Raw genomic sequence first — 14,392 nt, forward strand, 5'->3', positions numbered from 1 at the left:
TCTAATTTATTTTTTGACAAACATTTTGCAATAGTTAAAATGTTGATGTGTCAAATATTGATTATTAAAAATATGACATGTCACAATATTATTTATGTTTTTTGGCCACATCTTTTTATCATTACTAGAATTAATATATGAAGTAAAATGTTTGACAAAAGTAAGGTTCGACATTTAATCATGAACTTTTCTGTAGATATCTAATTGTAAAAATGATTTAGGGCTTAAATCACACAAAAACCCATATTTAAAAGAACGAAAGAAACCAGAAATAAGAAAAAGGGTTGCCCTTCGGCCTTGGGCCTTAGGGCTTTGGAAAAGGGCAAGGGAAAATTTTGAAGCGCTGCTTTATGGGTAAGAAACTTCATTTTCTTTCATCTCCGTAAAATCAAGGAGCAGCTTATTTATTTATTAATTACCGTTGGAGCTCCTTGCCAAGTTCGTTCGCTTTTATGGCGTCAAGCTCCGACGACGATGAGTTCGTTATTCTCGTATGCACCGATCCCAATAACCAAATCGGAGCTGATATCTCCAATGAAGAAATCGTTATTTCCACTACGGATATCTCCCACTGGGATTTCCCTTCCATTCTCTCATTCCAAACATTCAAAATCCAGGCTCATCGCAATAGGCAAATCCAATTTTCTTCTCAATCATTTCATTCATTCTCACTGTTTTGGATGAATTGACCTTTAATTTAATGTTGAGTTTCATATTTTTGTAGGCTTATTGAAGAATCTTCATACTTCCGTGGCCTCCTCAGTGGAAGTTTCAGGTTTGTTAATTTTTTAAAGAAATTTTAATTTTGTTTATTCTTGGTAAATCCTTTGATACATAATTACTTAAGTATTTTTTTAACTGCAAATTTTTTGACTGAATAATGGAATTAAGGGTTAATGACCTTATTTGAATTTGAATTATTTGTTCACAACTCGTGCAGTGAGTCATGCTCGGACTGCATATCAATCGAGTGGCAATTGGAAACGTTTTTGAATGTTCTTAGATGTATGTTTCGCTGCCCCTTAGACATTACTTCTAGGAATTTCATCCCTCTTTTCGAGGTAAACATTTGGTTACTCCAAACATTTCTGCTAGTATTTTTCTTGGTGTTCACTCGGTGTACTGTTAGTATTATTATATGGAAGTGAAAGAACCAATAACTTTCTTCTTATCGATCTCCTATTTTGGAAATCAGAATTGTAACTTGTTAGTTGCTGAATTTATAGTATGTAAAGTGTTAAAGCTATTACATCTCAATGCATCATAGACAAAATAAGAATTTCTATTCATGGGGTACTCCAACGTTGAAATATCTAACGGGATCACCTGAAAATGTAGATGTAGTCCCATTGCAACATGAAAATATCCAAAAGAAAGAATACTTACATTGCTGTAAGTTTGAAGTATGAACTCACCATATCATATCTATTTGTAAAAATTAAGTTGGATGTCTCATGTCTTTAAATTTCTTGACTACCTTCCAGGCTGCACTTTATTTCGGAGTGGAGATGCTTCTGTTGCAGTTGAAATCTTGGTTTTCTGAGGTCTCCTTGTCCAAAGATCCTGGGCTACTTAAAATACAATTGGATGATCTGATTCGTATATGGAATTTTGGTTTAGAACATGGTAAGGACTTACTGTGTATTTAGAGATTACTAGCAATGAACGAAAATACATGGTGTTGGTATTACATTTGAAGTTAATATGATGTATCCACTTTAATAGATATGTTTTGAATATGTTGCAGCTAATGGTTTTGTTCAAGAATTATGTGCAAGCTACCTTGCAAGAAATTTTGTACGTGCTAAACTTCCATTCAGCTTTTGAGCAGTCACCATGTAGGGTCAGCTTGTGATCTTGCTACAAGTTTCTGATTGATCAAATCTTCTATCGAGGAGTCAAAATGTCGTTTGAAATTTTGATACTAACACACACACACATACACACACGCTGCATATCATTTGGCTAGTCCTTTCTCTGTAATAGAATGTTGCTTAATGAGTGGAACAACTTTGATTATTATGACAGTTGGGGGGAATTAGCTGGTCTTCGTAGTTGTTAGACTAAGCTTAGTCATTTCAACAGTCTCCTTGAGGATTCCAATTAGTTAGAAAAGGAATAAATATTAAAAAATTACACTCATTCAGTTTTGTTCTTAACTTATTATCTGTGCACTTTTCGAGAAAAAAAGGAAGGTTGCTTTAGCCTCTTAAGCTAGCATGATGGTGGCAAAGGACATTGCACTGGCAAGGGAGACATGTTTGCAAAGGATTAAATTAAAGATTTCATGTCAATTTAGATGAAGTTATAGGACATTCCTATGATTGATTCTTCATTTGAATTATTGTCTCTTTTGTAGGCTTTTTTTAAACTCAACTTGCTTCTGTTCTTTGGGGTTAAACCTAGGTTGGTGCATATGGCAAGGTCTAACGTGACTGTCTTATCATGATAAAATCCTCATCATCATATCATTTTTAATGGAAGTCTTTTATTGCATTGGCTTGGCTGTGCATTTGAGTTTTGTGATTCATTTGTTTCAACCTTAATAGAAGTTGATTAATTATGGTTCATTTCCTGCAGATGTGGACCATGTCTAGTAATTTTTTTGAAGATGTGCCATATGACTTATTGTTACTTTGCATTAAGCATCCCCATTTAACAGTAGACAGGTTAGTTATTACCTTTAAATTGTTGTAGTATTCACCTGTACAAAGTATTTTCTGAAGTTTGATGTTTTTGTGAACTTCCACAGTGAGAAGCACCTTTCCGATGCACTATTCATTTGGCTTGATTCTAATACAAAACAATTGGAAGGATCAAGTAAAACAGAAAATGAATTTTCTGACATTTTAAAACAGGTAGAGACTTATGTTTTCCATTTCCATGATTTAAAGTTTATCAAATTTCTGTGTTAGTAGATCCTAGTGTTGCAGAATGGATGGATATAAGATTTTTCCACTGGAGATGCAAAAGTTTTAATTATGAAGAGTTATTTTAAAATGAAAGATAAAATCTTGTTGTTTGAGTAAAATTTTCAATTGATTTTATTTGATTATGATATGTTGTGAAATTATTCATTATTGATGTTGGGCAGATCCGCATTAGCCTTTTGCCATTGTGGTTTGCTTCAGGTAATGCTCAGTTTTGTTGTTGCTTTATTTATTGCATGATAGGATTTGAATTTTCTTTTCATCAAATCTAATAAATATGTTACTCAAATTAATTCATATTTCAGGGAAAAGAAGTTCTGGCTGTTTTTCTGAGCTTGCAAATGAGAGTGTCAACTCAATTTTTAGACTTATGAAAGTTACAACCACAGGATCAATAAATGCATTAGGTGACAGTGACTTGAGTCATCTCAGGATTCGACTGACAGAATATTCCAAGGTCTTTACTACTCTATCTTTATGGATGTCTTGGCCCTTGATGCCATCTGTTGACTTGAGATTTACAAGAGGATTAATCCAAAAATATTGTCAGATTTCAAATTTAAGAGATATTGTCAGAACTTAGCTCTTCCAGGGCTTTCATTTGTATATGGTACTTATTACACATAATTTGCATAATTTTCTGCAATTACTACTTCTTGAAGCATTGATTTTTAATTCTGCATGCCTTGCTTTGGCTGCATAAATAATTGTTGTTGAGAGCATATGCATTTTTCTGGGTATTTAAACTGCCATTCTTTTGGAGCTGCGGAGGCACATAGCTTCGTGTACACCTTTGTTACTTAAAAAAGGAAAAAAGAGAGAAAAGGCAACAAAATGCTTGTGTTGGATTTTTTATAAGCGTCATTGAAATATTTTATCAGAGTGCACGTAAAATTTATTAGCTTTTGGAGTTTCCAGCACTTATGGAAAATGGAATTATGGATGCCTTGAATGAATTCTGCATGGTAGGGATCTCAAGTACTCTTAGATCATGCCATTAACTGGGATTGCCATCATCGCTTACCTTTATCTATGTCCAACCTGCTTGTTGTTACACGTCTTCTTTATTTTCAAAGAGTGTTCATTTATATTTTTTTCTCCATGCAGAGAATGGACCTTTCTGGTTGTCCACAGATAACACCAATGATTCTGCTCTTGTCTCTTCTTCCTAATACCCATAGTTTTGCTTTGGCATTGAGAAAAAGTATTAAAGAAGCTGTAAGTAACCTTGAACAGGCTGATGGAAGTAAATATCAAATCTCACAGGGATTGCTGCCAACTTTATCTTTTGAGGCAGTACAAGAGGTGGATATATCGGGTTGTCTGAAGCTACATCTTGAAGTTGCAATTGAGTGCTTTTCCAAGTCATTTCCATGTTTAAGAAAGGTGAAAGCTGCTTATCTTTTGAACTTCAGGACAACCACTTTGTATAAGTTGGTTCAGAAGTGTCCTTTGGTATCTGAAGTTGATATAACCATTGACATGAATCCACTTATTTCATCACAAGTCTCAGTTATATCCTCAACCTCAAGTTCACCTGTAATACCATTGGCACCAAATAGGCCATATATTGTTGATCATAGCTTTTCGATGACATATCCTTATCATTTGGGACCTTCACTAGCAAATATCACAAAGTTGACAATGGAGGGCAGAAGCGATGTCTGTGGTGAGATATTTTTCTGCTTCTTTGATGATAACAGTTTTGCCAAATTAAATATAAAAATGTTATAATTGCTCTGCTGAAGAAGACTTTGGCAATTTGGAGATTATTCTTGGCCTCAGCAAGTTCCATTAGCATACAGTTTTCTATTTTATAATTTTCCTTGGTAGAAAGACACTCCATACATACACCACTTCACTTATGGAGACCAGTGGATAAAATTCATTGTTGTCCAAATATGTTGGAAGTGTCTTTGTTATTGATATTTTCTTTAACAGTGAAACATTGACCGGGGAATCTTTTACACAGCCATAAAATGGTTTTGGGAATTTAAATCAACTTGTGATTCTGTTTGTTCCTCTTTTCCCTATTCATTTAGCATGTTCTGTTTTTCTTCATTGACAAGTGTTCTAATGTTTTCCCAAATGTTTGTTCCAGATTCAGATGTGCAGTATTTCTCAAAATTCTGTGTCTCCTTATGTTATTTGAATCTTAAAGGGTGTATCTCATTGACAGATGTCTGTATAGCAAATCTTATTCGAAGATGTACAAAGCTACACTCGATTCTAGTTTGTCATACTTCTTTTGGAATGAATTCAATTCTAGCTCTTTGCACTGCTAGTCGTAGTTTTAGTAATTCTCTGACTGCAAAGTTTGGAAAGATGCATTTGGATTCATTGGCCTCTAATCTTCAATTACTGCACATGGGTGGCTGCAAGTGTAAGCCATCATTTCCCCTTTAAATGAATTATGTATTGAACTGCTGTTAGTCTGTATTTTACCCCCTAGTTATTGGCCCTGAGTTATTTGTTTATGGTTTCTTACATTGCCCCTTCTCTGCCTTTTGCTGTCAATTGAAATTTTGATCCCCTTACATTTAATGTTAATATGAAGAACATCACTTGAGGTAGGATGTCATTGATTATGATTAAATGGATGATGCAGCCATATAGGGGTGCAATGCAATTAAATTGCTTGTGTAACTAATATCTAATAAAGCCATATTTTGGTGACTTAAGCTAGCCTATCATGTTCTTCTTTGTCTTTGATTAAATTTGAGGCTGTAACATGGGCTTCGTTCGCTGTTCAACCTCGCACACCTTACGGGGACATTGGCATCAAAGAAAACTCACTTGAGGAAAAATCTGATCGGCTAGGATCTAGCTTTAGATGTTGCACTGAAGTTAATGCATATTGTTAGAGGGGTTATGATTATCTAGCTGAGTTGATTTCTTTCTTTCATCTTTTCAATTAAAATTAGTTTAGCTATTTTGATGCCAATAAAGATATGAGTAGTCTGTTCTTCCACAGCTGCTGATGAAGCATCTCTACTAGAGCTTTTGTCTCAAACACAAATGCTGAAGAGCCTTTGCTTGAGGGACACCAACCTTGTTGACAATGCTCTTTGTAACTTCTCAGGTTCTCTCTTGGAGATGCTTGATGTTTCGAATACAATGGTTAGTTAGCAACTTACTGAGCCTGTTTTTCTCTCTTTTCTTTTTCTTATCAGTGTGTGACTGATTTTGCATTTAAAAATGGAAGAAGCATAGAATAAGTTACAAACTAACAAATTTTGTTTTTTGATACGCTTTTCCTTACCCTGATATGTGATTTATTATCAATAGATGTGCTCTCCATATAGAGTTTGAATTTCTATTTAGGTATCTAAGGCATTTGATGTCAATGCACTTAAACTTCATATGGAGTTTGTTGTGGGCTAATAGATATTTTTGGCATCTTATGCAACTAAGTCTAAAAGGCATAAAATGCAGTGTTGTTGGATTTTCCGCCAAAATAGATGCTGTAAAATGAAAACACAGTTGTCTTACCAAAGGAAATTGTCCTCTCAAAATTTCAGATTTCTGGTGCTGCTTTAAATCTTGTTGTCCGCGCAAATCCTGGCCTGAAGTGCTTGAACGCAAGAGGCTGTAAAAATTTGTTTTGGACAGAAAATAAGACAAAAGGGGCAAAATTTTCTTCCTCATATTCATGTGGAGAACTCTTAACAGACCTTGGAAAGACGTGCAGATTGGAAGAAATTGCTCTAGGATGGGGATTTTCTTACTTTTCTCTACAAGATCTAAAACCTGCAATTTTGTCGTTGAGGGCAATGACTGTGGGTTTGGGTGGAACATTACCTGAAGATGCACTGATATTACTACCTACCATATGTCCTTTGCTGGAGTCTTTAGTTCTTTATTTTCAGGTACCTATTAACTAATTTTGGCATATTACAGGGTGACATATTATATCCCTATTGGGTTTTGTGTGCAATAGTTCCAGGCTTTCAGTGTCTCAGTGATTAAAATCCACTCATGTTTCCTTTTTCTTGTTAGCCGCTTTGAGAATTTAACCATGCAATAATTTTTCGCGGCCTGTAGATTTAACTAAAAGACTATGTCATGTAGAGATTCTCTTTGAGGATGGTTAAACTGCCCTCTCTTGCATTTACTTTTTCCTATGTGTGGGAAAGAAAAGCCTCATTTTCTTTATATCCTGGGAAATTTGTTGACTGGGATAGTATTCTTATGCTTAAGATGTCTTCTAAAGGGTGGATTTTCTTTTCCATGTTAGGTCAAATCTTTTCCTTGCCTTTGCATGAAGAAATTAACATGTGATTTCTTAAATTTGTGATATAACAAGTACATTAATTTTGTTAAATTTGTTGAGGATGGGGCCAACAGTGTGTTGCACGTCAAACTTTAGCCTTTCTTGACTCTTGAGTGTACTCCATTGGCATCTGTTTTTTTCATTTTATATAATTGTTGAACCCACTTATATACAGATTTTTGTTTAATTTTAATCATTAAGGTCTTTGTAGGTAATATCTGATTGCACCATAATCAACATGATCACATCCTTGAGGCAATTGCGAACACTGTCTTTGTGCTACTGTCTTGGTGATATATCCATATCAAGCTTCAACTTGTCTATGCCAAGTCTGCGGAAATTGAGGCTTGAAAGAGTAACTCCTTGGATGACTAATAATGACTTGGTTCTTCTAACTCAGAACTGTACAAAATTGGTTGAGCTTGCATTGTTAGGATGCAAACTTCTTAATTCAGGTAAGTGTTGTTATTTCTAAAACATACATTTGACATGCTACTATTCTTTACGTGTAATGTTTAGACATTTTTTTCTCTTTTCTTGTTTCATGTGTTAGATTTTCAATATGATTCCAGAAAATAACGAGTTTTTGATGTGACTCTAAATATTGTGTTTGTATTTAACTCAGTATAACAAAGGTAAGTGATTGATGCAGTCACCAATATTATCTGTGTTATTATTTTGTTTCCTCAGATGCTCAATGTATCATCTCACGTGGATGGCCAGGCTTGATTTCTATCCATCTAGAGGTTTGTTATGATCTGTACTCTAGAATTTGGACAATATTTTCTTGGTTCTTCCGTTTTCTTCAAGAGGACACCGTGAAGGTTTGATGTACTTAATACATCAGTGTAAAATATGCTGTGCTATACTTACATGTTGGTTTTAAACAATCTCTGTTGTAAGTATAGAGATATAGAAACAGATGTAATACGTTAAGGACACTTTACCTTGGGCTTCTCTTGCTGGCTGAATGCGTGTTGAGGATGTCTTGTAATTTTTCATTTTTATGATATTTACTGGTACTTTATCACAAAAGATCAATGACCACTTTCCAAATGTTCAACCCAACTTACTTTAGCGTGAAGATCTTTTATTTGACAAAACTTTTGATGGTATAGGATGTTATAAAATTGAAATAATTGAGGCTAGACTGATGAGTTGAAATAGTATATGCTGAGCATGCATGGATGTCAGCAATGCTGCGGGACTTACTGGGAAGTATGGTCAAAATTGTTTCTATAATTCGGAGAGGTCTTTTTGCTGTAGTTGTCATTAAGCAATGATAAAAAATTTTATTTAAATGTGGCCTTGTACTTAAATGAATGAAGTTATGGCATCCGGAGTTAAATTCTCCAAGCCAGTATTAGCTTTTTTGTCAAGTGACAATTCATGGCTTCCTCTTTCTTTTTAAAGATATAAAATGATATTCTTCTGGCAATATGAGTACTTTCCTGATGCCAATTGATGGCTTCCTTATGTTCTCTTACTCTCATACCTAGAATTGAATGATCTAATTAAGTGCATAATCATTGTGCAAGGTATGGTATATGTTATGACTTGATCCTTTTGTCACATAGGACTGTGGTGAATTGACCAAAAAGGGCATTTCTTCTCTCTTCAACTGCACTGCACTTGAAGATCTCTTGCTGCGCCATAATGTGAGTATTTATCACTGCTCATTCTGTTGTAGTTTGCATGCACATTTACTGTTGTCAGATATGGGCCTATTTTGTACAGTAACTATGCTGCATATTTCTACTTGAGTCTTCAATGCAGACATTTTATTATCAAATGGTTGCTTTTATAATTTTTCTGATCTTAAGTGGAGGCTTGGATTATATGGCTCTAATGATATTATTCAAAATTTAAAAGAGCAATTGCTATTTAATGTCCTTGTAGAATATAGCGAAAATCCCCAATCTGTTTGCAATTCACTATGTATCCCCAAAATGGTTAGATGTTAGTCAGCAGTCTGTCTAATGTTCTGTGGTTGACAGACATGACCAGGTGCACAGATCTATACTGTTATTGGATGGTTTTTCACCCGCCTCATATGTATATGGTATTACCATAATTTCTGTTAGTGATATGTACTCTAATTGCATGTTAGCAGCAGGCAATTGTTCTTAAGATGGGAATCGGAAGCTGTATATTGTTCATTGAATTTTTCCAGATTTAATGTCACGGGATTCTTTAGCGTCAATAGCTGACCGCATTGCCTTTATTCAATCAGGGCCCTGGGGTACAAAGAAACTTCATCCTTGATGCTGCTTTAAAGGTAATCTCTTTAACAAAATAAACATGCTAGTTTGCATTTTCCTTTATTTAACTACTTTTTATATCATTTTAGTAAATAATACAGATTAACGTGCCTTACATGATAACTACAGTTACCGATGCTTCGGCAAGTATCGCTAGACTTGTGTGATGCAAGTGAAGGTGATTTTGACCTTCCTGATGTAAGTTAAAAGTCTACTTTTTTCTCAGTTATTACTTTGCAGGTGCTGAATAAGTTTGGACGTTGTATGTATAAAATTTACTTAATCCATAGTGTCAATGTCTCTGCTATTCTCTTTATTAAGTTTCATGACGCTTTGTTGATTTACTATGATCCTTTACAACTTTTAATCGGTTACTGACAGATATTGAAGCGAAACAAATGATCATGATTCTTTAGTTTGTTTGTTTGGGCAATTTAGTTCATCCTAGGCCAATGAACTTAACTTTGTATTGTGATTAAAGGTATAAATGACACATTAGTATTTGCAAGCTACTTAAATTCGATTGGAATAAAGCTCGAATTTGATTCGATTATTATTGAGTCGAGCTCGAATTCAAGTAGTTTGACTTATCGATTGAGTTAAATTTGAGCATTTTTATATCTGGCTTAAGTAATTCGCAAGCTTAATCAAATTTTTATATTTTAATATATTTTTGTTATTTCAATTAATAAAATTTTTCAAACTCTAGTTCAAGCTTAAACACAAATAATTGAGATTTTGTTAAATATAAGAATCGAGTTTATTTTTATATATTAATCGAATTTAATCAAGTGAGTTTGAGTAACTTGATTTCTAATTGAGCGAGTTTGAATAGTTTTATTTTTATTTTGAGTTGAACTCGAGCTTAATATTATATCGGTTCGAATTTAATTGATTACACCCCTAATTGTGATATTGTTAAATCTATCTCAGGATGAGGATGAGTCTGACAGGTATTCTTTAAGAAGTGTGAAAATAGCGAGATGCAAGTCTGGAAGATGCAATGCAGGCTCCCACTTTGCAGAGGTTCTTGCAAAGCCAGCGCATAGGGAGACATTAGTACTGGTATGGAACAGCAGAAATCTAGTTAGAACAGTGGTGAAGGAAAGACTATAGCCTTTGTCTACTTTTGGAATCAAACCCAATGCAAACTTTGAATCTCAACTCCTCAACACTGATTTTTTATTATTATTATTATTATTATTATTATTATTATTATTTGTGGATACTTTATTTTGTTACTAATATTTTATTCTTATAAATTTCTCTGAAATTATTAAAGTTGATGATAAGTTAGAATAGAAAAAAAATTCAGTGAAAGTCATTTTAACAGTTATTTATGAAACAATTTTTTAACAAAATAACTGTTCATAGAACAATTATTCAATGAACAATTCTTTCGTGAAACTACTTTACGAAATAGTTATTCTTGAAACAATTTCTTTAAGAAATAACATTGATATAATGAAAACTTTTACTAAAAGTTATTTCATAAAAAGTTATTTTATAAAAGACATCAAATGTTATTTCACTGAATGAAGAAATAAAAATAATTTTGTAATATGGTAGAGTTTTTGGGTTAATTTTATTATTGGGATGTTTGGGAAAGCCTAGCTTGGTGGATCATATATGAAGATAGTTAAAAAGTTTTTTCTTAACATTTTCTTGAAATATGAGTGTTTCTTGCTTTTTTTAAAAAAAAAAAAATAGATAGTGAACTTTTATATTTATTATACTTATCATTAAAAAGTTAATTAAACTCTTATTAAATAATATATTAATATCTTTTATAACAATTAATTATCTCATTATTTACCATTATTCATATTCAATTCTCATGTTATGTAACTCCTATTTTGAAGACCCATATATAAAACCTCCCACAACTCGTTTAGGGACTTTTGAGACTTTTGACAAATTTATTCAATTTTTTTTACGATTTTTTTTTTCTAAATCTTTTTTTTAGTCTTATTCTCTTTCCTAATCAATTTTGCTTCACCACTTATTACCACTTGTCGTTGTACTCAATATTTCAAGGTTTGTTTCAATCTTCCTCTCTATCGTCTCTCAGCATATTTTGTTTTACTTATTTGCAACACTTCTTCACCTTAACAAAAAACTCTTATACATTTTAGTGACTCCACTGAAAAAGCGATTGCTTAGGGTAGAACTTCACCAGAGATATGATATAAGCAAAAATCCTAATCTCATAAGAATACTCAATGGTAGAGAAATAATTTGGTTAGAATATTTATTCTTTTATATTAGAAGTTTAATTAGTTACAAATGTTTTAATTTTCACATTTTACTATTTTTCAACTATCTAAGATTTTTTTACTATTATTATTTAGTGCATACACATTTAAGAATTTCAATTAATTGATAAAAAGCTTAATGTGAAAATAATAAAAAAGCCAACAAATGTCTATTCTAATGCATGCTCTTGTTTTAAATATTACAAAAGTGATGAAAATGTTTACCTTTTTATAACTTTAAGAAAAAGTCATTAAGCGAAATTGTGTTGAGAGTTTTTTTTAGTTGTATATGAGATTAATTTTCAAAATCAAATTGAGATACAAAATTGATGTGATCCTTGTGTTGAATCAAGTTTTATTTGCCGTAATTTAACAATTCATGCTTTGAAATCAAATTAATCTCCTTGGTACTAAATGGAAAAAAAAAATTATCTCTTAATACATAGTAGACTTTGATCTCTTTCTTTTTGGGTTAAGAATTCACCTCCCTAGTATGAAATTGAGAATCAATTTTTGATCGTAGCTTTATCGCTCATTCTTTAGCCACTATTCTATTATTGATACTTGCTATTAAGTGAACCTTCTTAGTACCAAGTTAAGAATTATTTTCAAATTGAAAATTTTTCTTTGATCACAACTAGATCATTCATTCTTTGACTGTAACTTTATTGTTTATAGTTGCTATCAAGTGAGTTCCCTTGATATTAAGTTGAGAATTATCTCTCTCTTATGACTTGAAAATATAATTATTGGCAACAACTTTATCTTGTATTTCTTGGCCTCAATTTCTTAAGTACTAAGATGTAAATCATTTCTCTTGATGCTTTTGGCTGAACTTCATCGTTTTTATTTGAATTGAACATCTCCTTTGTATTGGGTTGAGAAATTATCTCTCAAATATGAAATCGAGAGTTCTCCTTGGCCATGCACACAATTACATCATTGTTAGTATTATACACCTTATCTACCTCATAAGTAAAGATATTAAAATTACAATGAAATGTTAATATTATCAAGACTTTTTGAATATCAAAGTTGAAAAATGTCATGAATACTACATCATGTGCATATTGTTATATCATATATTTTTTATATGCTAAGAAGTTCACCTTGCTATAGAAATAATCTGCATATGAAACGCTTAAAAACTCTTTGAAATATAGTGGAGCAAAAATGCATTGTGCATACATATGATGACACAAATTTCAAAGAATAGTTAATTCCAAACTTGAAATTTTTCCTAAAAAAAATCTTCTAAAAGAAGTGAAACATCTTAAATCTTACTATTTTATTCAATTTACGTACAAGTTCTTCCAATAAAAAGTCTTATGGTCTTGTACAAATTTTGTCACTATCACATATTAAATATTTTAAAGAGAAAATTTTGTAGTATTGCATCACTCTCGTTTCGAAGCTCTTCCCAATAAACAAAAGTTTGATGTTGTGATCTATTAAGTTTCTTCTATCACTCTTCTAAAAAGAGAAAGTTACATGCTACTCTCATATGCAACTTTTTCTTGAAATGAAATTGATTGATAAAGTATTTTCTACTACTACATTACCTTATATACAAGTACTTCAAAAAAATTGATTATTAAAGTCTTCTATATTACTTTCTTATTGTTACTACTTTACTCTTATATAAAAAAAAAAATTCCAAAATAAATCAATTGAGAATTGAAATCTCTTGCATACTTTTTATTGTGAAAATTTTTTTATGCAATAGCTCAAAAAACATCATCATTATCTTAAAAAAATGTTTCACTCATACTTGTGTGTCACTTCAAGAATTTTTTAATAAAAATGCATTTCTTGCATTATTCCAATAAATGCTTTAAAAAAAAAAGCTTTTTGTTTAATACCTTAAGATAGCTTTTATGTGTTATTTTTAAAAATTGCTTATTTTATGCACAACATCATAAAAAATTATTTTTGCCATTACTTGTCTAAGAAACACCTAGCCAATAATTGTGTTTCATTTTAAAAGGTATTTCTTAAGAAGAGAATTTCATGCATAACTTTAAAAGTTCTTTTCATAATAAATTTTCATGAATTATCTTATAATATATTTTCATTGCATTACTCAAAAAAGCAATTCTCATTTAAAAAAAAAATTCTTTTGATATACTCTCTTGATATCTTAACAAGTATTTCACATTTATTTATATAAAAGCTATTTTTTATTATTCAAAAGTATTCTTAAAATATTAATGCATATTTTTAGGAGATGCTTCTCATGAAATACTTCTCATTACTTATCATTTTTTTAAAAGGTATATCTCATTCATACTTCCATATTGAAATGCTTTTTTACATCTAAAAGATGATTCCTAAAAACAAATTTGTTAGGTGTTGTTTCAAAAAATTTTCGATTATAATTTTTGAGAAGTACATCTCTTACATTCTTATAAGGAATGTTTCTTACATTTCAAGGGGTGATTGTCATGAAATATTTATTTATGTATAATTTAAATAAAATCTACCTAAGAAACATTTGTTACCTAGCATTATTAAAAAAAAAAAGAAAGTTTTAACATGCTACTTCAAAAACCACTTCTTATGCACTCTCTAAAATATATTTTTAAAAAATTATTATGTACTTGCATTTTTTCTCAGAGGAACTCTTTCTATATTGTTTTACAAAGAGTTTCCTAGTATTCAAAATAAATATTT

At 31.7% G+C, this 14,392-nt stretch overlaps 1 protein-coding gene across 16 annotated transcripts; it reads left to right on the forward strand.

Moving 5' to 3' along the window:
* Positions 1-228: 228 nt before the first annotated feature.
* LOC111311746 (ubiquitin-protein ligase) lies at positions 229-10,692 on the forward strand. 16 transcript variants are annotated; one of them, XM_022911403.2, is made up of 19 exons: positions 236-631; positions 725-775; positions 941-1,061; positions 1,485-1,626; positions 1,748-1,797; positions 2,581-2,669; positions 2,753-2,858; positions 3,095-3,131; positions 3,236-3,387; positions 4,038-4,599; positions 5,032-5,313; positions 6,013-6,050; positions 6,452-6,799; positions 7,415-7,658; positions 7,894-7,949; positions 8,781-8,861; positions 9,437-9,481; positions 9,594-9,662; positions 10,398-10,692. In XM_022911403.2, exons 1-19 carry the CDS (start codon positions 453-455, stop codon positions 10,578-10,580), a joined length of 2,835 nt encoding a protein of 944 aa, XP_022767138.1. In that variant the 5' UTR covers positions 236-452; the 3' UTR covers positions 10,581-10,692. The 16 variants fall into 16 exon arrangements, 10 of the variants coding, with proteins under 10 accessions (XP_089615577.1, XP_022767144.1, XP_022767138.1 ...); XM_089759425.1 differs by having other exon boundaries at positions 238-631; positions 5,110-5,313; positions 5,905-6,050; XM_022911401.2 differs by having other exon boundaries at positions 239-631; positions 5,905-6,050.
* Positions 10,693-14,392: the final 3,700 nt, after the last annotated feature.

Source organism: Durio zibethinus, chromosome 1 (assembly GCF_047325235.1).
Source record: "Durio zibethinus cultivar Kanyao isolate XHJ-2024 chromosome 1, ASM4732523v1, whole genome shotgun sequence".
Taxonomy (NCBI): Eukaryota; Viridiplantae; Streptophyta; class Magnoliopsida; order Malvales; family Malvaceae; genus Durio; species Durio zibethinus.